Here is a 24,092-nt window from a genome sequence, read left to right as displayed (position 1 = left end):
CGCGGGTTTATCCCTTCCCCTCTTTTTCCCCTCTCCAGATGCTCGAAGCTTTCATCAGCCCTGAGGATTCGCTGTCCGGGAGCTGCCAGTCGCTGGACAGGTCCGTGGACAGGTGAGTTGGTGGCGGTGCCACATTCAGAGCCCCGTACCCCAGACCAAAACAGCTCCGTCCCACTCACCAAGGAGGAGATGCCAGCGCAGGGACACGGACGGGTGACCCGCGGCCACCACGTCAACCCTGCCCTGTCCCCCGCGCAAACCCAGCGGCTGCGGGTGGCCGCGGTGCTGAGGACACCAGACGCTCCCGCTAAGTTTAGCCTCCCGGCAGGAAGCAACCAGGACACGTCGTCCTGCAGCAGGCGGCGGCGGCGGCGGCTCGGGAGCCAGCGCGGGGCCGGCCCGCACGTGCGTGCTACGCGGCAGCCCCTCCGGGAGATGCAGGGGTCTTTGGGGAAGCCATTTATTTTTCTTGTTAATTTTTAGCCCGTTTTTAGCCAGTTTTTCTCCTCCTCACTCGTTCCGCCGCACGGCTCCGGGGCTGCGTTTGGCTTCGCGTTGCCGCTCTGTGGGGCTGCCTGAGCCTCAAGGTCCGTTTCCTTTCTGTGGGTTTGAATAGTTTCCTGTGATGCGTTTGCTCCCGGGTACGGAAGCGCTGGAGCTGCACTCCCTGCACTCCCTGCCTTCACGGCCCAGCTTCAGTTTTGCGTAGGCTTCGCTAGAAATAACAACACAAGGAGAAGCACAGCCTGGCTAAAACACTTTATTAGGAGCAGAGAAGTGAATCCCAGGCATTTCTGCAGCTGATAGCTGATCCACGTACAAAAGCAGGCATGAGGAAGAGAGCTAGACTTCTCCAAGGCAGGAAAATGGATAAATATGAGTATTTTTTGAAAAGATGCAGCTGGGGCCTTGCCACCAACTGCTTGAGGTCACGTTAGCCTCAAGCAAGCAGAGGAAGGTGCTGGGCACTGCTGAAATAACACAATGAATTTCCCCATAGGAAGTCAGTCATGATCAGCTGTGACATTAGTAGAGTTCAGAGCACTTCACAATGCAGATTTCTACCACAACGTCCCTTTTATTAAAAGGGAAATTCAGGCTCCGAGAGGCTAGAGTGAAATTTGGCTCTCACCTCTCAGCATGGTTCGGAGATGTCCAGCATGTGCAAAACACAGCGCTCAGCCTTGTGCAGGGTGAAGGATGGGAGTTCAGCTGAGTGGACGGAATCCCGACAAATCCCTATAAATTTGGTGCTTTCTGCACGCAGCAACTTCCAACCCGCAGCCTTTTGGGTGACTCTTTTCTTCTTCTTTGCAGCCCTCCCTTCACCCAAACCCCTGTTCCTGGAAGGAAGAGCCATCCCAAGGACAGTCTCGATTGCCTGGGTAAGCGCTTGGGGAGGTTTGTGTCCACTTCAAAGTGCAGCTGGTAAAGTGACGGGATAAAGTGACTGGAGGCAAGTGCACAAAGCTGTTGAAAAAGCAGGGACGGGCCTCGTGGCATCACCTTTGATTTCTAATAAGGTTCCCGTGAGTGGCACTGTCAGGGCCCTGACTCCCTGCGTTGCAAAATGTGGCTCCCAAACCTCCTCAGGGAATTTTAACCTCCTCCATTCGCATTAATAACAGACAGACCTAGTAATTCTGACAGGGAAAGTGCATTGGTACTCGCAAGGATCATAGGTTCCTGCTTAATCACATATAAACATCCAGCTGGTTAAGTCATGGAAACTCTGTAATATTCTAATGACTTTTGCTATTAAAAATGAATAAATGGCAGCCAGCCTGCAGCATGATAACACGTTCCTGGCCAGGGGCAGCGTTTCTAGATTGAGCTCTCGAGCCGAAGCTGCGGTCAGGCCGTGTTGCTGGGACTTTCATACGTCCCGGGGGTCAGGCAAGGCGTTTTGCCCTGAAGTGGCTGCCCTGTCCTTGTGGCTTTCCTTGCTGATGGTGTTCCAGGCTCCTCTGGGGTGATGGGGAATCGCGCCGAGACCAGGAGGGCTCTCGGAGCAGCGACAAACAAGCACTTGGAACGGGCTGTGTCCTTACAGCTGGATGGAGGGGAAGTGGGAGGTGGAAGATGGGGGGAAATTACAGATATTTTAATCTCAAGTTGTTTGGTGCTACCAGCGATGGCTTCCAGTGCTTCTAGATTTGTTATTTTTTTGCAATGTGTATTTATCTCCTACATATCCATCCCTCTCTCTCGTATGTGAGCTCCTGTGTAATCTCACTCTGATGCCCTCAAATCATTCCTATATGTTTCAAACCTACCTTTCTGGCCTTTAAATGGAATAAATGTAGACATCCAGGGTGCTAGGGCTTTAAACCAGTCTCCAGGTTTTAGAGATCAAGATTTGCATTAGAGTAGGATGAAAGGGATTGGCCAGCCGAGCACTGGATTTTTGCATTTCCTTGGAAATAGCTGCTGAGCAGAGATTTTGGATTAGATTTGAGCCTGCCCTTGGCTGGTCTTTCAGTTTCTTCACTAACTTTTGAATTTCCACGTGGAAATGAGACGTTCAGCGCTCAGTCCTGGAAACCAGACGTGCTCTGTGTTACCCCCCTGCCTTGCTGTGGGCCAGAGTCCACACGGCCAGTGGTTAAACCTCTGCTGGCTTTAGGGGGACCAAGGCTGGAACATCTGGCCCTGCTTTTCCACTAGCAGTGGTGCCTGCAGGCGGATTTCAGAGCAGGCTTTGGCGAATGCCTTGCTGTGCAAACGAGCAGCTTGTTCCCTCGTTCTTCCCTGCGGTCCGGCCTGGAGAGCAGGACGCTTCCCTGCAGGAAACGCTCCGGGCATTGGGTGCTGGGCCGGGCTGAGAACCGCGTCTCTTCTTCCCTCCTGTCAGATTTCGACGTCCCGTTCTGCGAGAGGTTTGGGAAAGGCGGGACCTTCCCTCGGCAGTACCACCTCTCCCAAAGCCGCAAGGACTACAGCGATGGTAAGGGAGCGGGGCAGGGAGGAGGGACAGCAGCCCTGCAGCGTGGCCTTGGCTTGCAGCAGTGCCCGGGGCTGCAGAAATCTGGGGAGGAGGCGTCTCCAGCAAAGGGTTAGGAACCAAGTCGTGTGGGCCTTGCTTGCTGCTTCTGCATCTTCTAGGAGAGCTCGAAGGTCTCTCTTGGCCGCCGATGGCAGCATCGTGGACTCCCTGCACTGGTGGTCAGGCACCTTCCTGCCCTCGGCCGCCTGCTCATGGGGCTGCTGCTTCGTGTCCTTCCCTGCGGGCTCCTTGTGGGGCTGTCACAAACCCCCTGGCTGATCGGGGTGGTGGGGCCTGTTCGTGGTCTCTGTTTCAAACTGATCACAGAGTCCCAGAATGGTTGAGGTTGGAAGGGACCTCTAGAGACCATCTAGTCCAACCCCCTGCTCCAGCAGGGACACTCAGAGCAGGGGCACAGGGTGGCATCCAGGTGGGTTTGAAGATCTCCAGAGAAGGAGACTCCACAGCCTCTCTGGGCAGCCTGTGCCAGGGCTCTGTCCCCCTCACAGGAAAGTTCTTCCTCACATGGAGGTGGAACTTGCTGTGTTTCAATGTGTACCCATTGCCCCTTGTCCTGCTGAGCTCCAGGGACACCCCCTCACCTCACTGCTGCCGCTGCTTTCGCTGTGCATGATGCAAGTGGTGGGAAGCAAAACTGATGAGGATCAAATTCCCTTGGGAAAAGGATACTGAGGGCATGGAAACGGCATGGATGCCTCCCAGAGCAAACGGCATCTCCTGCTGACACCTCCTTGTGCAAGTAGCTCCCGTGCAATCTGGCACTGCTTGTGCAGTCGTCCGTGTTGTGGTCTTAGGGAATGCCAGGGGGAGCTTGCAGTGTAAATCCCTGTCTGTTCAGAGCTTCACTGTGATTAAAAACAAACAAAACCCTAATTTAATTAAACTGCTGCAAACCCCTCTGGAAACATTTTGCATTAAATGTAATCCTGCCTGCTGTTAACAGCTTTTAAATTGAATTAAAACCGTTCACAGGGTTTTGTTGCAGTTCCACGAAGCTCGTTGTGCCTCGTCTGCAGAGGTGCATCGCTGCAGCTGGGCAGCCGTGTGGAAGGTGGCGACAGGCAGACGGGAGCTGCCACGTGTCGTCCTGCTCTGACTGTCCCCTCTTATCCCCCAGGCCGCAGGACCTTCCCCAGGAGCTATTTCCCGCAGGAGAACCTCTTCCAGCTCGTCCCTTCTAGCCGCACCAAGAGCTTCAACGGGGACGGCAAGCTGAGTGCCCAGCAGCACAGCGAGTACCGGCCCAAGTGGTGGAGCACGTGTGAGAAAGGCCTGCAGGTGTTCAGCACCTCCCCTCCTAAAGCGAGGAACTGTAAGTGCATCGGAGCGGGCTCTCCTTTCCCTCAACACAAAATCGAGTTACCTCAAGGCACTGAGGCTGCTGTGGCTGAGAACGCGCTCCGGGTCTGTCCCCAGCAAGGGCAGACTGCACTCACCTGCATTTCAGTGAGAAAGACTTAATATACCCTGCTGCTTTACCTTGGCTTTGCATTAAGAGGACATATGGGCTCAGCTGGCGCTTGTGTGTTGAGCTTCACCAGTCATTTGTGCACTGAACTCTCCATGTGCTTGCACGGAGGAAGCTTCCAGGAGACCTGGGATGTGGGACAGATCAGCTCCCTGTTCGTGGTCCCAGGGTGCTGTCACCCCAGCACCCAAAGGTGGTGCTGCAGGCCAGTCTGACCCTGCAAGGCTGCCCATGCTGTGGGAATTGGTATGTTCGTAGTGATGGGTTGCAGCCTAATGAGACAGAACTGCCGTTCCCTGCCTGGCCTGCAGCTCAGCTGGGCTGTTATCCAGCTCACCACCCTTATAGATAGGGAGAAAAAGGTTCAGCTTTACTCAACAAAGCAGGTTCTGGAGAAGAGGCTCTAAAGAAAGGTGCTGTTATTGCAGGTGACCTGCGCTTGGTGGGTTTAGATGTCCCTGTGCTGCTCTCATTGCTCAACTCCCTTGTAGCCCTGCAGGCACCCGTGAACTGGAGGCTGGGGAAGCTGCTTGGAAGAGGAGCTTTTGGGGAAGTTTATCTGTGCTACGACGCTGACACCGGCCGGGAGCTCTCAGTGAAGCAGGTGCCTTTCGACCCCGACAGTCAGGAGACGAGTAAGGTGGGTCTGAGGGCAGGACCCGTCCTGCAGCGCATGGAGGGCTGCGGGAGGGCCGTGTCCCGGAGCCGGGCAGCGTTCCTGCTCTGCTGGGGTGCCTGTTTGCCCATGGAGCGTGCCTGTTCCGCTGCAGGAGGTCAATGCCTTGGAATGTGAGATCCAGCTGCTGAAGACTCTGCGGCACGACAGGATAGTGCAGTACTACGGGTGCTTGCGGGACCCCGAGGAGAGGAAGCTGTCCATCTTTGTGGAGTACATGCCAGGGGTAGGTGTGCTTCCTGCTCAGGATTGTCCTGGAGTTCGGGGAGGTTTGGATCAATCTCTCCAGGTGAAGTTCATCTCTGCAGCCGAGCTGCTCTGTATCTGTTGAGGCAAATCCAAGCCGTGGAGCTCAGCATCCCTCGGGCTTGAGAACGCTCAGGTTGTGAGTCAGACGTCACGGTCAAGCCCCTCCATGTGCAGCGGGTCAAATCAAAAGCCCTGGACGCAGGTTTGGGGTTTGAATCTCAAAGCAGGGTGTGTTCACAGCCTGGAATCTGAACTTGGTGAATGCGGGACCTCATCCAGATCTGGCTCCAAACACTGTGTCTTCAGCCCATCCGAAAGCATTTATCACAAATCCCTTCAGGAAAAGTTAATAGTACAGCTGTCCACCCACAGCTGTCACCAATTATTTATGGCTTTCAGCACGTGTATGTTAAAAACAGCGTTACTCAGTTGTGAGCCTTCTCCTGTTCAGGACACAACCTGCTGTCAGCATCATCATTATTTTGTCGTGCTGAGGTAGTATCATTTTGTGACTTTGCTGATATAGGATAAAATATTCCTAGGAAAAGTATCAAGAAGCTTTAGAGAGTCCATTCAAAGGCTGGAGGATGTGCTCGGATTCTTCTCCATCTGCAGGCACACAAGTTGTATCAGCAGTTGTATCTAGACAGGCTCATCAGCTGGTATAAACCAGCACAGCTCTATTTATGTTGCTGGAGGATCCATTCTCCTAAGTCCAGCCAGTCCAGCTGGATTCATTCCCTACACTGTGGGAGAATAAACCCTTGTTTATACAGAGATTTGTGAGGTCAGAAGGGACTATTAAGTCATCTGGTCATAAATAATTTTGGTCATTAATAAATCTGTTAGAGGTTCTACTGACACATCTTGCACATGAGTAATCAGGTGGATTTCCACACGGTTGAATCCCATCCAAGCACCATCCTCTCCGTCCCTGTGTGCAGGCGTCTCTGCCCTCAGGCCTTGCTGAACAACCACAGAGCAAGGACCCCGAACCGTAAGGCCCGGGAGTTTCAGCAGTCCTTTTGCTGCGTGTTCTGCAGCGTGCTGATGTTTGCTAGCAGCCAGGAAACCAACATTTGATGCTGGGGCAGTGTCCAGCAAGACTGGAAGTTGAATGTTTGTTTTTCTTGTGATAAACCAGAGTTCTGACCAAATACAGATTGACTTTTATGCTGGAGCTATGGGTCATTTCACAAAAGCAGCTCAAGGCTTCAGTGTCTAATGGCAGTGGCAGTAAATGAGGTCCCAAACTGCTCAGGGCAGCAGCTCTGAAATGCTGGGCCTGGGCAGGCTTCTGATTTAACACAACTTGTGGGACAAAATCTTCCCAAAGGAGCCAAATTTCGATGCACTGTTAACCTGACATTTTTATAATTACCCACATTAAATAGCTGACAGCCATTTATTTTCCTTCCCCGTCCCTCCTGTATTTTAGAATTTGGGCAAAAAAGCAGTGATCTATTTGGAAGGTCCTCTTTCACCTTCCTGATCATCCCATCAGGGTGAAGCTGGCCAGCAGCAGAGCCCTTGCAGGGTTGTGGGTGAGGGAACAACCCTGCAAGCAAGTTGCACAAGGGGGTAATTTCAGAGAATCCCAAAATACTTGAGCAGTGCCATGAAGAGGGAACCTGTCCACAGGATCAGCACCGGCTTTGAAAGACAGGAGGAGGGACAAAATATTGGCTGGGTGAGCAATAACAGAGGTGGGTGGATGTGAAAGAGCCAGGACAGTCTGAGCGAGCTGCCTGGAGCAGCGTGTCCCGCTCTTCCCAGAAGATAACTTCTCTGGCAGCTCTTGGATCAGCCCCAGAATGGGCAGAAACGAGATGAGTTTCCCCTGTGCTTTCCAGCCAGCCTAGCTGGAGGTAGAGCTGCATGGTTGGACCTCTGTGCTTGAAATACAAATGTGTCTCCATTCCTTGCTATGAAGAACCAGCTCTAATCCCAGAATGGTTGAGATTGGAAGGCACCTCTAGAGATCACCTAGTCCAACCCCCCCTGGTCCAGCAGGGACACCCAGAGCACGTGGCACAGGGTGGCATCCAGGCGGGTTTGAAGATCTCCAGAGAAGGAGACTCCACAGCCTCTCTGGGCAGCCTGTGCCAGGGCTCTGTCACCCTCACAGGAAAGAAGTTATTCCTCACATGGAGGTGGAACTTCCTGTGTTTTAATTTATGCCCATTAACCCTTGTCCTGTCACTGGCCTCCACTGAGAAGAGTTTGGCCCAATCCTCCCTACATTCCCCCCTCAGGTACTTGTGCTTATTGGTCACATCCCCTCTCAGTCTTCTCCTCTCCAGGCTAAACAGGTAGTTAGGAACATCCAAGCGTCCAGAAAACACAGCTAGAAGCCAGCGGGGTAGCCCCCCACAGAGGATGGGTTGTCTGCACTGCTGCTCCCTTCCCTCTCTGATCAGTAAAAGTGAATTGCTAGGAGCCTACACGCCAGGGTCACAATTGCAAGGCTCCTGCACCACATCCATGCTGGGGCATCTGGAAAACAGCCCTATGTGGGGTTGAACTTGACCACGATGAGTCGATGATCAATGGATAATCCTTCCTGAAAGAAGTTGGCCTTGCCTCATCTGCTGAGGGAAAGGCTCCACAGAAGACTGAACTGTCAGCTCTGTCTTGAGGAACCTTCTCACCATGGGTGGTAGCCCCTCATCAATGTGCTCCTTCCCCAGTAGCTGTTGATAAAGTCCAGCCACTAGAGGGGGAAAAAGATCTGTGCTGTTGGCAGAGGGTAGCACCCATGTCCATGGATATCCACTGGATATTGGTGCTTCATCTTTCTCTGCTGGCACCTGGTACATGAGCGACGAGTCTTTATTCAAATCCCCCAGTGCGGGGTTTATTTTGCCATTTCTTCAGCAGAGCTTTTGTCCTTTTTTTGCTTTTTTTTATTTTTTTATGAGATGGGACATAACAGGACAGTTTACAAAAGCAGCATGCAGTGATGCAGCTCTGCTGGTCCTTAGGGTTTTGTTTCTTTGGAATAGGGTTCCATAAAGGATCAGCTCAAAGCGTATGGGGCCCTGACCGAGAACGTCACGCGCAAGTACACCAGGCAGATCCTGCAGGGAGTCTTCTACTTGCACAGCAACATGATTGTCCACAGAGACATTAAAGGTGAGCAGCTAATGCAGGGAGCCTTCCTGCTTACCCACATCTGGTAGCCCCTTCCCTTCCTTCATGAAACCCCCCGTGCAGAACGGAGCACGGGGAGGCGGGAGTTAGGGCTGTGTTGCCTTGGCTTTGCCTCTTGTCTTCATCAAGTTCCTTGAGCTATGAGAATCTTGAGTACCAAAGATGAAAACAAACACACAAAAAAATCCCATGTGTTTCTTCCTGCCTGAGATATCCGTATTAAGGACTCTTAATAGGGATTATCATTGTGTGCTTATAGACATCAGGTCTCTGCACCTCTAAAGTTCTAGCCCAAGAACTGAGGTGCTGGAGATCAGGGGCACTGAGGCTCTGTTTGTCTCCTGGTGCACGGTGCAGGTCACTGCTCACCTCCTGTTCAGGGATCACCTTTGGGAATGGGGTTATCCAGGAGGGCTGGTGGGAATCAGCCCTCCTCAAAAGCAACAGCCTTGGGAGAGAGGGTTCTCGCATGAATCCAGCTGAGCAGGACCCTCTGGGCTCCTGCAGTGCTTCATCTCTTGGATTCTTGTTTGCCTTTCACCCCTAGGTGCCAATATTTTGCGAGATTCTGCTGGAAATGTGAAACTTGGAGATTTTGGAGCCAGCAAGCGCATCCAGACCATCTGCATGTCTGGGACGGGGATTAAATCTGTCACGGGAACACCATACTGGATGAGCCCAGAGGTCATCAGTGGAGAAGGCTACGGAAGGAAAGCTGATGTGTGGTAAGGAATATGGCAAAAAGCTCCCACCACTGCTGGCTATAGTCAGTGATCCTTTGGGGAAGATGCAATGGGAGCAACTAGCATGGCCAGCATTATGAAGACAGAACAGTGCAAGGACAGAAATGGGAGCTGAATGTTGGGATCACCCACGCAGATACCCAGAGGGGCTTAGTCTTAAGTGAATGTCCCAAAGCAGGAGCACCCAAACTCACTGCTTGCTTTGGGATGCCTCACCATGCGTGAGGACCATATGCAGCTCAACCCTCTGACTGCTGTTTAATTCTGGAAAGCAGCCTGATATGAAGTTTGCCAAAAGAGCTGTTGAGTTTTGGTGGTGCTGGTTCAGGGGACTCTTTAAATCTGTCTCAGAGGTTTAGTGGGACCTTGTCAGGTGCTCAAAATCTGCCCCTTGATGTTTCCATGTGGCTCAGACATGTTACGTATTACTCAGACTGTGGCATCTGAACTGTTGTCTGGGGAGGTTCAGACGAGTTCCCGTGTGTTCCCAACCGCACGTTTTTATGAAGCTTAGTTGTCTGTCAGACTTCTCCAACATGGGTGCATGAAGGCAGATGTTACGGGGTCATCAACTAAGATCAGGTGAGCCTCTCCCCTTAGGAAACTAGGGTAAAGTGCATGCATGGAGCTAGACAAATGCCTGCCAGTAAATGTAGGCAGAAAACCTGGAGTTTGCTCTTGCCAAGGGGAGCAGAGAGCTCTGTGCAAAGGGCTGTCTGCGCCGTGAGCGTCAAGGGTGACCCTGTGTATCAAGACACGTGCTGGGACAGAGCCTGTTCCAGGAAGGAGAGTTTTTTGGGCCCTAAAGTTCAGTTTTCCTTCAAAACCCAAACACGACGTGGCTGAGGGGTGCAGCAGCCACACTGGTCACTTTTTACCTCATTCCCTGCATGGCCTCGTTGCAGGAGCGTGGCCTGTACCGTGGTGGAGATGCTAACGGAGAAGCCACCGTGGGCAGAGTTCGAGGCCATGGCGGCTATCTTTAAAATCGCGACGCAGCCGACCAACCCCCAGCTCCCCGACGGCGTCTCGAACTCCTGCCGCAACTTCCTCAGGCAGATCTTTGTGGAGGAGAAGCGGCGGCCCACGGCCGAGGACCTGCTGCGACACCCCTTCGTCAACTGTGGGCTCTAGCCCCGAGGCTGCGGGGACGGGGGCGGCCAGCAGGCCCACGGCCCCAGACTCAGCAGACCTCGGCCCTGCGCGGCTCCTCGCGGTGGCCCCACGGCCCCGTCCTGCCTCATCATCAGCTCGGTGGCCGCTGCGTGGTTGATTTTGAAGCTGCGCTCGGGGCCATCGGAGCCTGGAGGTGCTGCCATCATCGGCTGCCAGCGAGTGCCCTTGTTGCCCCATGTGTCTCACACCCAGTCACCCTGCTGTCAACGGGTGCTGAGAGCTTCCCCGTTTGCCATGATACTCATCTGGGGGAAAGTGAGGCCAATGGGGTGTCACCTCCGGCACCACAGGGACACTGACAGCATCCCCAGGACGGACCGGAGGAGGAGAGAGTTGCTCGGGGATGACACGGGCATCAGCCACGCTGGAGGAGATAATCCTCAGACCGTGGAGCCGGGGGGACGTTCCCGTTAAGCAGGGGAAGGGGAACTATCCTGGAGGGAGCGAGGGGTTGGCCGACCAGCCGGCATCTCCGGGGGGGCTGCACTTAATACTATTCTGTGCCTTAAGCGGTTACAATCAAGGAGTGAAGCTCGACTCGGCCCTACGTACGGAGCAGGGCGCCAATATGCAGCAGCCGAGTTGACTTTGTGTGCGTGTGTGTGTGAGTGTGTGTGTGTGTGTGTGTGTGTGTGTGCAACGGTCTGAAAGAGGGGATCTTCTTGAGACGAGGAGAGTCTCCCCAGGGTACGGCTGCTGACGGTTCCTGAGGACCTCCGGTGTGCGGTGGGTGATGATGCTTAAATGATGTTGATGCCAGCGCCGCGCAGAGCTGAGCACAAGCTGCTTCTTCCACCTCTTCCCTGTGGAAACCATGAGGATTTTGCCTGGGGCTAGAGGGGGGCAACTCATCATCCTAGCGCTGATACCCCAGCCCTGGGTGTTGTAGCTGAGTTGTAGGAATGGGGCTGTGGGAGGAACGTAGATGGGCCAGGATGATGCCCCAGGGATGAGCTCCGTAACTACCCAGCCCCAACGTGGGACCTCGGAGATGCCTCAGTTGAGGGCAGCTCCAAGCACGGACAGAAAGTTGCCCTGGTTTATACAGTGGGGAACCAGCCAAGGTCAACATGTGACTGGGCTTGAAGCCTCCTTGGTCAACATGAACCTGACACAAAGAAACTGGGAGTAAGTTGAGCTGGAAGCGAGGCCCCGGAAGCAAGTTGCATCATTCGATGTAGGGAGGATGGGGCCAGGTTCTTCTCCATGGTAGCTGGTGACTGGACAAGGGGTAACGGGTGCAAGTTAAAGCATAGGAAGTTCCATCTCCATGTGAGGAAGAGATTCTTTCCCGTGAGGGTGTCAGAGCCCTGGCACAGGCTGCCCAGAGAGGCTGTGGAGTCTCCTGCTCTGGAGATCTTCCAAACCCACCTGGATGCCACCCTGTGCCCCGTGCTCTGGGTGTCCCTGTTGGAGCAGGAGGTTGGACTAGATGATCTCTAGAGGTCTCTTCCAGCCTCGACCATTCTGGGATTCTGGGATATCGCTCATTTGGAGCAAATTAATTGCACAGCCCCACGTGCCCCTTCCTCGCCGCACTAGCTGTTTCCTGGTGGCTTCGTAGGGGTTAAATAAGCATTCAGCAGGGTGTCAGCAGCTCCAGGATGGCAAGCGCAGGTTTATTTTTCCAATGAAAGTGAAAAGTGTTGCTTGGAAGGGAGGGGAAGCGGAGAGCAGGGTCGGGGCTGTGGTTTTGCACATCCTCGAATTCTCCCGTGCGGAAGCGATCGGCCTTCATGCTGCCGGGGAAGCGGCGGGAGCGTTTCCTTGGGCAGCGAGTGGAAAAAAAAGGAAGGAAAAAGTCTCTACTCAGGTTACTTAGAGTTATTTCAGTGGGAAAAAAGCAACAGTGTCAGTGAGGAGCAGATGTTCCCTGTAAACTGCCCTACAAAGCTGGAGGGGGACGGTTATCAGCAGGACTGAATTTTGGGGAAGCCAGGGACGGATTTTAGTGCCAGTGGGTCAAAGTGGGCCATTCCAGGAGGAAATGGGGAATCGTATCCCACAAAGAGGGGTATTGAAGGACCAAATGCAACAGTGTCTTCAGCTCTCCGGGGTGCCGCTTCCCGGCTCCTCTCCGCCACGTGTGCATGTGTTTGTGTACGTGTGATTCGCTCCTCAGGTGCCTTTGCCTTTATTGTTATTTCTTTTTTTTTCTTTTTTTTTTTTTTAAGAAAACCCTCGCAGTGTTCTGATGTACAAAATGAAACCTAGGAAAAGAGAATGTAATATTACGCCATGTAAATTTTTGTTTTTGTTAAAGAACCTTAGGGCGCGTGACCAGGCCGGCAGCCCGGCCTTGTGTGACCGCGTGTGGCGGGACGGGGAGGGAAGGGGACACAGATGAAATTAAGCTAACGATGACGGGCTTGGAGCAGAAATAATGAATCTATGTGGTTCTCGGAGCTGCAGGCTGTGTGTGTGGCTTTGTCCGCGTGCGCCACTGTGGGGACGGGGGTTGTGGGCTGAGGAGAGGGGTAGCTAGGGGGGTTGCGGCTGGATTTTAAGGGTTAAGGTGGGGGAAAGCTGAACCTGGGAGTTGAAATGGGCGGGCAAGAGGGGAAAGCTGAACCTGGGAGTTGAAATGGGCGGGCAAGGGTTGAAGCAGGAAGCCAGAACGCGTAGCAAGTGCTCAAGGTCGGGGCAAAGGGCTGAAGCCGGGGCGGAGACTCGAACCCGCGGCCCGACTCGAACGAGGGCGGGAAGGGGGTGGCGGCGGCCGAACCGCCCCTCGCGGCGCGGCGCTTCCCTGAGGTGAGGGGGCGTGTCCGTGCGGAGGGGCGTGGCCTCGGGCGAGGGCGGCGCCGCCCCGCGCGCTCTTAGGCGGCCATGGCGGCGCAGGGAGCGCAGCGCGGCGCCATGCGCAGGGTCGGGATCGTGCTGGGCCACCTCGCCGGGCCCCCCGCGGGCCCCTCCGGCCCCGGCGCGGGGCTGCAGGCCGCCCCCTGCGCCGGCTACGCGGCGCTCGGCAGCCCCGACGACGTGGTGGTGGTGCACGGGCGCAGGACGCCCATCGGGCGCTCCAAGCGCGGCGGCTTCAAGGTACGGCCGGGGGGACCCCTGACGAACCACCACGAACCCCCTCCAGGTTGTTTCCTCCTCAAGTGCCCTCCCCCGGGTGCTCGGCCCCCCTCAATGATCCCCCCTGGCCCCCTCAAGGCTGTTTCCCCTGTGCTGGGTGCTGGACCCCATCCTGTCCCCTTTTGGGGTGCTGAGCCCCCTTCCCTGGTGCTGCCACCCCCTGTGTGCCCCCTGTTTTTGGGGCCCCTGCTCCCAGCCAGGTTGCTGAGCTCCCCCCACAGCCCTGGGGTCTCATAGTTGTTGTCACCAGGGTGCTGGGATGCTCTGAAGTGCTGGGCTGGTGGGAAGTAGCGGCTGAGGCTGGTGAACCTCAACGCTCTGCTCTGCTGAAGCCTTCTCACGTATTAGTTATTAAACTTGTTTGGCTTTGAAAGCCCTGCAAGGTGTCTTGTAAGACCCAGCTAGGTGAGAAAGCAGCATGTTGCTACAGGGCTGCCAAAATACCTGGGGTAAAAATGGTCCTGGTTTCATGGATGCTGTTTAGGTGACACCAATCTCCTGTGCTTTTAGGACACTACTCCCGATGAGCTGCTGTCTGCTGTTATGACAGCCATCCTGCAAGACCTCAACCTTCCTCCTGAGGCCCTGGGCGATATCTGCATGGGTGAGGGAACTGCTTCTGTGCCCTCCTAAAGCCCTAGGCTGTGGGCAGTGCTCTGGGACAAGCGGTGCCTTGTGTCCCTTAGGAGACCAAGTGGGTAGTTGGAGGTTTGCAAAGGGTTGATGCTACCTTTAAGAAATGAGTGCATCCTTTATGGCTCTGCTGTTAAGTGGTCGGGTTGTGATGTAGATACCAGATAATACCAGCCCGTGGTGGTCTTCACATCCCGTAAAGATTCCCACTGAATGAACTTGCTGGGGAAATGCAACTGATTGACTGGAATTGTGTCTTTGCACGCAGGGAACGTGCTGCAGCCTGGAGCCGGCGCTTTGACCGTGAGGATTGCACAGTTCCTAAGGTAAAGTCTCTGCCATGTGGCGGCTCCTTCTTGTCTTCTCAGGCCTTGGCTGTGCAGCAGCGCTGGTCAGAGGTTGCAATAGGGCCTGTGCACTTCTAGGAAGTTAACTTCTAGGCAAAAGGTGATTAGCCTTAAGACTTGGATTGAGGGTTCACAGATCACTGAACAGGAGCAGAAAAACTATATGGCCATCGATGCATTAATGCAGAACTGTTTGTGAGCGAGCCATGGCTCTTGTTTGGATGCACTAATGCTGTGGTTGTGACCTAATTTGACCACTCTGCTTCTTAAGTCTGACTGCCCTATCCCTGAAGGGAGAAGCAGGGTTGCAGTATGGTGAGGAGTTGATTTTCCTTCCAAACAACCATTGCTCCACCTGCTTGTTGGGTTGCTCCCCTAATCTCCTCATCAGTACAGCAGGGCCAACAAGGAGGTGCAAATGCTCCCCTGGCACCTGGCAGCCTTCCCAGTGGGGCAGAGTTGAGGCAGATCCTCTATTTGTGCTGTCTCTCTGAGCAGGAGCCCTTGTTTTTGGGTCCCTGGCTGTACCTGCTGTTCTTCTGTACCATGTTCAGGCCTGCATGGAGCAAATCAAAATGAAGGAGTTGTCTCAGCAATTTCTACTTGTTTCCTATCCCAGTGTGATAAGTTTGTGGCTGGTTCCAACTTCCAAATGTTCCAGCTGGTTCATATTGCTAAGTGACATTCCCCTCAGATTGATTTATGACCACCAGGACAGAGGGGTGCAGAGACAGTGTGACTGCTGCAGGAGCTTTCAAGTTTTTGTACCCACTTAGAGCTTTTACATAGCTTGGCCTTTAGATGTGAAAAGGGGAGCTACTTACAGGGAAAAACTGTGCTGAGGATGGACCTGTAGGGAAACAGCACACTAATGAACGTGCAAATTATTTGGAAGTTACATGACCTTTACTTCCACTTGGTGCAAGACCAAGTAGGTCAAATGGGATTGTTTGTCTTTGTCTAAATCTCAGGGTTAAAGTTTAATTTAGTGGCTTAACGTTCTCTTTACATATGCAGCTTGTTGTGCAGTTTTTATTACTGAATCTTTGCCAACGCTGTTGTCTGTTCTAGCGGTATCCCGGAGACTGTACCTTGCTCAGCTGTTAACAGGCAGTGCTCCTCTGGGCTGCAGGCTCTTATCAATATAGCTGGTAAGTGGGTATTAAGTGTTATAGCCATTCGATTGAAATCACTGTCCTCATCAACACTTATCTCTCCTGTTAGAGGGACTGGATGCCAAACCTCCGAGCAGTAAAAATAGTGAAAATTTCTTCTGTCAGAAATCTTCAATGTGGTTTTGGTTGAACACATTTATATCCTTGAAATCAGAAGGAACACCTATTAAGATTCACTGGTATTTTCTTGTCAAAATGGTAGTTAAAATACATTATCTAAGCTCATAATGGTCTCCTCTGCAACTTATCCAAAAAAGTCTGAGTTTACACCTAGAGGAGTAACCTTGATTTCTCTGAGGGTGAGTTCTACTCATTGGGCAGCTTCTGGTAGGGCCAGTTCCATCCTCTCCATTTGCACGTTGGGACAGAACTAGTCTTCAGCCAGATGCGTTCCCAGCCCTGGCTCACATTCCAGCAGATGGGAGTGAGGAGCAAAAGCTCCTTTGACTTCAGCGTGTGCATCAGGTGTGGTGAAACTGCAGCTGGAGGGAAGGTGGTTTTTTTTCCTAATGATAGTAAAAATGCTTGTGCAATACCATTGCAGGTGGCATCCGAAATGGGGCGTATGACATTGGCCTGGCCTGTGGGTAAGATCATCTTTTTATGGCCCTTACTTAGGCTTCTTGAAAGCAGAACTTCTGCTTAGCACCTCATGCAGTAGTATCCTTCTGCCTCAGCTTTGGCATGAGGAATTGGAAATTCTTTCCAAGGAGATCTGTCTTCCTGCCCCCCTCGAACTGCCTCCCCTGGGATATAGATACTCCCTTAGCAAATGGCTGAATTAACTACAAAATTAGAGCCTGAAGTCACACAGATGTGATCCATATATTTGCAGGTGCTTCTGAGAAGTTTTTAGGGAATTGCTCATCCTAAAGAGTCTGAGGGCGGGTATTTGAAAATCCTTTAACTCTCTGGTTTGCAATTATAGGCTGATCAATCTTGGCTTGGCTTAATTATTTCTTCCAAGCATGCAAAACCCCTTTTTATCCTATTTATTATGTCCCTGCTGTAGGGTGCCATTTGTATGCAAAGCTCTTGCAGCCCGAAAGAGCCCTGTAATTAGCATTTCAATTAACTCCTTATTAACTTAAGAATACCAGGAGCTATATTGGACAAAGAAATAAATGGCCTGCTCATGCTCATAACTCTTGCACAGTCTTTCAGGAGATGTTCTGCTGTCCTGAATGGGAGTGCTTCTGTCTAAAAATTATATAAAGTTTTTCAGAAGATGATACAAACATTAGGTTGGCTTTAGAGAAATTCTAGTGACCACATGTACCTTTGCCTCAGAAAAATGAGTTAAAGAAAGGTGTTTGGTAATTCTGAGGTTGCTTTCACATTTTTGCCTCAGTGTTTCTCCTGGATTATTCCCACACACAGTCATGCTGTAGCTTTTAGAAAAGTCTCTTTTTATAATGTCTTGACAACTGCACACACCTGGCTGAGCAAGATCTGATGCCAAGAACCCCTTTTTCCCTCTTGGACTGTTATGAAATGAATGGCACAGCCAGATGGGTGGGTTCTCTGATGCCTGCTGAGCATGTGGTGTCCATGGAGTCACTCTGGTTGACTGAGTGATGCTTTCTGCTCTTCCCTTGGCTGCCTAGGTGCAAAAAGTATCGTTTTGGTGGATACTGCCAAGGAACACTTGGAGATCCTGAATGGTTATGCAATTGCAATAGCTCCTTGAAGACCTAGAACATTACAAATACTTTTTGTGAGTTTTTTTTTTTAATCCCAAGTCATGCTCCCAACCTGAGCAGACTTGCTTGTCTTCTGAATATGGAGACACTGCATGACTTCCAACCCAAAATACCTTAGGTGAGGCTTGATCCAATTAAAGTTTGATTCTGTCCCTTCCACCTGGGAGTAGCTGCAGTTGAACTCGAGCAATGCAGTGCCCTGTGTTAGAGTTGGCATGTGCTGCCAGCTATTTACTTGCTTGGGAGAAAAGCCTTGTCCTTTCATTTTCCAGGAGTTTCTTCTCTGTTAATGATTTTTTTCTGTATTAATGTACATGTGCATGGTGCAGGGTATAAGTAAATTCTTCTGACTTGGATTTCTTGGTCTACTCGGAGTTTACCAAAGCTTACTAATGTGAAGTGATGGTTCATGTAGTAAATCTTTTATATTGAATGTGTTAATTCATTTGTAGGCCAAAGATTGCAGCTTCTAAGAGTTCAAATTCTTTCTGTTGCAAAATACAAATGACATAACTTGCTAAGCTGCTTTTTTTTTTTCTGGTTTGCATAATGCTTACACTAATATACTGCCAAGCAGTTTTTAAGCTGTAACTGGCATCTTTTTACTGTTGATTTCCCTGGAAACTCCAGCCCAAGAACCTTAGGTTTCTTATTACATTGGGTGATGAGAGTGCCAAAATAGTTAGTGATTCCTTCCTAGGCTGTAAAAACACAAGGAATTAGCTGTTGACAATGGCATCCTGTTCTAGTAAAGCAAGGAACAATTTAATCTAGCAATCTGTTTTCATTTCCTGTTAATACTTATATTGGTGGTGAAGCTTGCATCTGAGCCAGGTTTTAATTGCTGTCTGCATTACCTAGACAATAGGTGTAATAATGTAGTCAAGATAGCGAATTTTCATCTATTGAATAATTATTGCAAATGCAGTATGAAAGTGTTGACAAATTCAAATTATTCCTCTGTCTAGCGTGGAATCCATGTCCCTCAGAACTGCAGACAACCCTGGTGATATCAGTTCTCGTACGATGGAAAACAGCAAAGCTCGGGACTGCCTTACTCCTATGGGGTGAGTGTTTCCCTTCCCAAGGTTTAAGGGTTAGGGTTATAAATTCTCTGTCTCTTTAGGAACTGATCTATTTTAAATGGATGAGCTTCTGGATACAGTGAATTGGGATCTGTACGTGTCAGCATCCTCTGCTGTAGTGAAAGACTCGTTGTGTGAGGTGAAAATGGTCTGTTCTGACGAACATTCTCCTCGTCTTACTGGAAAGCTCAGTGGCTTAAGAGTGCAAATAACTGTCTAGGCTGTCTGGAAATGCTGTTGAACTTCATGATGTGAACTTTCACACACAAAGAAGCAGCCAGGTCTTAATAAATTAACATATTGCTGCTATGTGCAGTGATAAAGGTGGAGGATAACAGCTGTCTTGAACTTTCCTCTCACGCTCGACCTGCCAGCAGCATCCTTCCTTGACTTGATCACACTTGGGTGAAGATGGGGGCCCAGAGGGGAATCCCTGGGATTCCTCCCCTCTGATGGGAGAGGGGATTTGAACTGTGGGGTGGTGGTGGATTTCAAGCAGGGTCTGCTTCTGCCAAGCAGGTCTGCCTTGAGAAGGCAGCAGTTGACTTGAGGAATGAAGTTGCTGCTTGTGTGTCTTAGAATCTGATTGCAATTCCACTGTATGTGTCATTAGACTAATTCTGTGATGTTTTTCCCCAGAATAACCTCAGAGAATGTGGCAGAAAAGTTTGGAATTTCCCGAAAGAAGCAAGATGCCTTTGCCTTGGCTTCCCAACAAAAGTAAATACTCTTTTTCTTTTTTTCTTTTCATCTTTTGGTTAAGGAATAAATACAGAGAGCTGGGGAAAAAAAACATTGCTATTTCCCCTTAGTGAATAAGTGCAGCCTTTATTGCTTTCCAAAATGTAGCAGTGAGGAAGGAAACTTGATGGTCAGAGTGAAGATGAGTGGATCCTTGGTGGTGTGATAGGAAATCTGACTCCTGGACTCGGTGAGGTGCATGACTAACCCTTGTGCACATACCTCTGGAAATGCCAGCTTTAGGCACTGAGTGCCCCTGTGTTTTTCAGCATCCAAAGGATACAACTTTCATGAACTTTCTGAAACCAATGTACAGCTCTATGTTATTTTTAAATGGAGTTTTGGGTGTTGCATTAGAGGGAAACTTTCCTAAAAGGATTTATTTGAAAGTGATCATTTCTAAGGAACTGCTGAGTTTACGAGAAGAGTTGCTTGTTTTGCTGCAGGTGTTTGGCTTCAACTGAGTCCAGTTCTACCTCTAATAATGTTCTTTTTGGGTCAAAAATTACTGCCAAAGTAAACTATCCTTTGGATCCATGGAAGTGCATTATCAAGTTCATTAGAGGAGACACTGAAGTTGCTGGCTCCAAAGAGTTAAATTAACTTTTGGAGGTCTGTCCTTGCATTGTCCCAGTCCAATTATTTATCTAATACAGGAAGCCACTGCACAGGCCAGTTAACCTTTAAATTCTGGCCCTGTTTCTAGGGAACTTGGCATGCCAGCCTTTCTCACTGACATTGAGCTGATAACGCAAAAGGGCATGTGAATGTGGTCCTGCCTCTCCTGAGGAAAGGAGTCATTTTTCTGGCCTCAGTCTCAGGATCTGATCATCCTACAGCCTTTCACTCTTACTTTCATTTACTTGGGAATATTATTTTCATTTTATGAATTAATGTAAAGCAGTGAAGGGGTGACAAGTCCCACTCTTGTTCCCTGTAAAGGGTGCTGTGCTGCTGGCAGGCTCATCTTCTGTATGAGCCCTACAGTGGCAGGTTTTATATACCTTTTTAGTATAAAAGATAAGTCTTTTATGCCTGTAAGAATTGAATCTGTTTCCTAAATTGATTCTAGTTAGGCAAATTGCATTCTTCCTTATGTCCTTGTTCCTTCCTGCAGTGCTGCTGTCACTGTGATCCCTTCCTTCTGTCACTGTGACCCATTCAGCACCTTTGATGCTGAATGAAGGGACTCCCTGCTATGTGGTCACAAGCTGTGCATGATAAGTTGGAATTGTTTTGAGCTGAAAGGTGATATTTAGGTGTCAGACTGCACTACAGCCCAGAGTCTAAAGTTCAACTTGTCTTTAATAGGACAAAGGAGGGAGTGAAGCTTAAGCCATTCTTTAACTTGTTGGCAATGGTCTGTGTTTGTAGAGCCCTAGAGGACTTGTCCAATTTTAAACTCTAAGAATTGAATGCTGAATGTCAAGATTTACTCACTTTCTCCTGGTTGTGCTGTGCCTGTGCTGCTAGGCAAGTGCAGCTCCATGTGCAGGTGGTGGCCAGCAGAGTCAGGTGCTAGAGAAACTGCTGTGATCCTGCTCAGAAGTGTGTGGTCCTGTCACCTGTGCCTGAGGAGATTCCCCTTTGTTAGGGATATTTCCTGGGATGTACAGATAAGAAGTTTGTCTTAATATTGAGTGGAAATAAGTATTCACAGTATCTACCCGTAATCTTCTCAGTAGGGATGTATCTGTAAAGCAAGTCATGTTTTAATTTGTGTTTTCCCTGAGTGGCTTGGTGCAGTCTGGCTATGGACTACTTTAAACTTCTGTCTCCAACAGAGCAGCAAGAGCTCAGCAGCTGGGGCTGTTTAGAGCTGAGATTGTTCCAGTGACAACCACGGTTGTAGATGACAAGGGCAACCAGAGAACCATCACCGTGTCCCAGGACGAAGGCATCAGGCCCTCTACTACCCTGGAAGGCTTGGCAAAGCTGAAGCCTTCCTTCAAGGCGAACGGCAGCACCACACCAGGTGAGCTCTGTTAATGAATTCCTGTGGCTGTTGCTGCTCCTTGCTGTCCTCGCGCTAAAAGGCGCAGAGCCGAAGGAGGCCCTCACAGATCCCTCCCAACAGGCAATGCCAGCCAGGTGAGTGATGGAGCCGCCGCTGTCCTCCTGGCGAAACGCTCCAAAGCGGAGCAGCTGGGGCTGCCCGTCCTGGGGGTGCTCAAATCCTTCGCCGTGGTTGGAGTCCCGCCGGACATCATGGGCATCGGACCGGCCTACGCCATCCCTGTGGCTCTGGAGAAGGCGGGTAAGGAACTGCCTGCTGAGGACATGGTTCCACATGTGGCAAAGCAGACTCTGGGGAAGGACATCTGGAATGGGGGAACTTTAGGATGTGCAGCTGTGTGCAATGGGAACAGGGAGCTTAATTTAAACCTTCCAAAGATCCTGCCAGGGGTTACTGCAGTACTGTTTACTTGTACTGATGTGGAAATTGTTGTTCACTCACTCCTAGAAGCCCAGAGTGAAACACCTGCACCATCCCAGCAAATGGTTAACACGTGCTGAGTGCTTCAGAGCTCATTTGATGCCATTTTCCTTAATAGAGTGGGGTGGTGTTTTGTGAATTCCTGCCAACAAATCAGTCTTGCTAGTGATGAATCCTGAAAGCTTAAACACTTTTGGGTTCTCTCTTCCATTTAGCTGGTCAAAAGTTACAACTGTGAGGTCTGACCAGTGCATGAGGCTTTCCTGAGGGGTCTTACTACCCTCCCAGCTCCTCAAGAGCTCATATACTCATGACCACGGTGACAACAGGCAGGCACAACAGTAGGCATGTGCTCAGCTACAGTTTTATCTGTCTCAAAATACCCTTTTGATCTTTAATCCCTCTACAGAGAAACCACCTTTAATCTAAGGAAGTTTGGCAAGCTCAGATAGCCAGGAATGTGGTGACTTGCAGGCTATAGAAATCATTGTGCTTGCACATGCATGTAAACATACATGCCCCACAGAGCAAAGGTTGCCCTCTTGTCAGTACTGGAGTAGAACCAGATTTCATGAAGGGAGGCTTGAAATGAATTGCTCTTTACACTCATAAGGCAAAAATACCTCCTTTTAAATCCTGACTTTTCTGAACCATAGGTTTGACTCTGAATGATATTGATATATATGAAATTAATGAAGCCTTTGCTAGCCAGGTGAGTGATCATCTTGTTCAACTTGCTATATTGCTTGGTAGCAGAGGATGTTTCAGCTTGGTCTCAATTTCAGCTTCAGTTTGTTCTACCCATTACATGTCCAATGCATCATTAATAACATGCACAGACTATTTTCCACTTTTCTTCAAATAAATGCAAGCAGGATGTTGCTTAAAATATTTCTTAGAGGGCAAATTTGTCCACTGAATGAGAATCTTTGCTATTGTGTCCTTATACCAGCTTGCAAAATGTGCAGTTTCACATGAGATGCAATTTGTTGTAGGGTGGTTTCAGTAGAAATGTGTTGCAGTCTTGTCCGTTTGGTGGTGCTTAGTAAAAGGTAGAAGCTTGCTGTGTCGTCTTAAAATATGATATACCCATCAGAAAGTGTGTGAGTTCAGTCTGAGATGACATTATCAGTCTAGCTCTGTTCACGTGCTTTGGCTATGCAGTGTAGCCCTGTGTTCCCCTGGGAAACATGCTCTACCTGAAGAGCTAGCCCCTCTTCTGATTGATATATTATGTAATGTTTAAACAACTGAAATGTTTTCATAGCAGCTGATCTGGCAATCTGTGCAATGGAAAACATGACTTGAGCTAAGTTGATCAGGTACAAATTTTTTGAAGTCCCTGGGCTTGGGCAGTGTTGTCTGCCCATCTGGTTGCCATCCCTTTGCATAAACCAAGTGTTCTGGCTAGCACAGCAAGGCTGAGAACTAAGAAAAGGAAGAAAATCCCTGAGATGATTCCCTGTGTCTTTCCAGGCTGTGTACTGCATTGAAAAGCTGGGAATTCCCTTGGAGAAGGTCAACCCCCTGGGAGGAGCCATAGCTCTGGGCCACCCGCTGGGCTGTACTGGCACTCGCCAAGTTGTCACTTTGCTCAATGAGCTGAAGCGCAGAGGGAAGAGGTGAGTCCTGGAGAAGTGTTGAACACTTCAAACATATCCAAGGAACCATCAGCCTGTGGTGCTTGTTCCTGGCACACTGAGACAGCAGGCAGATAAATGTGTGTCTGTGTGCTTTGCTCCCAAGTTAAAATCATCTTGGTGACTTTGGAGAGCTCTGGTTAGCTCAAATATCTTGTACTTTTCCTCATAGATAATCTAACCTTAACCTGTCTCTTCTGTTTCAGAGCGTATGGTGTTGTATCCATGTGCATGGGAACTGGCATGGGAGCTGCAGCAGTATTCGAGTATCCAGGGAACTAAACTCCAGTGCCCTGAAGACCCAGTGCAGCACCTGATTCTCTGCCTTTCTAGTTATAGCAAATGATTTGCACTGCAAAATCAAGTGGATTCAGGGATTCCTGACTAGCCCTATGGATCTTAGCCACAAATTAAGCCAAATAAATATTTTCATCTGGCATTCACTTGAGTTGAAATGCATCCTAACATGAGAAATGGATCACCTGAACTTCAACTACAGACCTAGCTGGGATGCTTATGAATTAATATTTCTAATCTACCTGATCCTTTTATTCTGTGAATATTATCAGAGTAGTAGATCATCAGTCACCTTGTTTGACAAATTTTCACAACATTCACTTACATGCATTGCCACTTTCATTTTATGGCTTTTCCAAGATTTTTTTTAAAGATCTTTATATAAATCAGTCTTGTAAGTTCTAGAAAGGTTCATTTTTGTAAGCAGTGCAAAGATGGCTAATATCTTTTACTTTCTAACTGTTGTATACAAGTTGTAGGC

At 50.1% G+C, this 24,092-nt stretch overlaps 2 protein-coding genes across 2 annotated transcripts in view; both read left to right on the top strand.

Annotated features, from left to right (window-relative positions):
• The window catches only part of LOC104578294 (mitogen-activated protein kinase kinase kinase 3), a 53,059-nt gene extending 42,629 nt beyond the window's left edge, over positions 1-10,430 (top strand). The window contains exons 9-17 of the mRNA XM_088534783.1: positions 39-112; positions 1,318-1,385; positions 2,855-2,947; positions 4,125-4,319; positions 4,967-5,115; positions 5,246-5,377; positions 8,406-8,535; positions 9,101-9,278; positions 10,202-10,430. Of these exons, the coding sequence (XP_088390909.1) occupies positions 39-112; positions 1,318-1,385; positions 2,855-2,947; positions 4,125-4,319; positions 4,967-5,115; positions 5,246-5,377; positions 8,406-8,535; positions 9,101-9,278; positions 10,202-10,430 (1,248 nt within the window). The remainder of the gene's footprint in view (positions 1-38; positions 113-1,317; positions 1,386-2,854; positions 2,948-4,124; positions 4,320-4,966; positions 5,116-5,245; positions 5,378-8,405; positions 8,536-9,100; positions 9,279-10,201) is intronic.
• Positions 10,431-13,301: 2,871 nt separating this feature from the next.
• ACAA1 (acetyl-CoA acyltransferase 1) lies at positions 13,302-23,730 on the top strand. The gene is made up of 12 exons (XM_010225850.2): positions 13,302-13,514; positions 14,064-14,157; positions 14,455-14,512; positions 15,605-15,684; positions 16,253-16,295; positions 18,380-18,478; positions 19,136-19,216; positions 21,022-21,212; positions 21,315-21,494; positions 22,331-22,386; positions 23,151-23,296; positions 23,521-23,730. The coding sequence occupies exons 1-12, from the start codon at positions 13,302-13,304 to the stop codon at positions 23,594-23,596; spliced, it is 1,317 nt and encodes a 438-aa protein (XP_010224152.2). The 3' UTR covers positions 23,597-23,730.
• The last annotated feature ends 362 nt before the right edge of the window (positions 23,731-24,092 follow it).

Source organism: Tinamus guttatus, unplaced genomic scaffold (genome assembly GCF_059628265.1).
Source record: "Tinamus guttatus ecotype Peru unplaced genomic scaffold, ASM5962826v1 Tinamus_guttatus_pri_ptg000599l, whole genome shotgun sequence".
In the NCBI taxonomy this organism is placed as follows: Eukaryota; Metazoa; Chordata; class Aves; order Tinamiformes; family Tinamidae; genus Tinamus; species Tinamus guttatus.
This window is presented reverse-complemented; position numbering and strand designations above follow the sequence as displayed.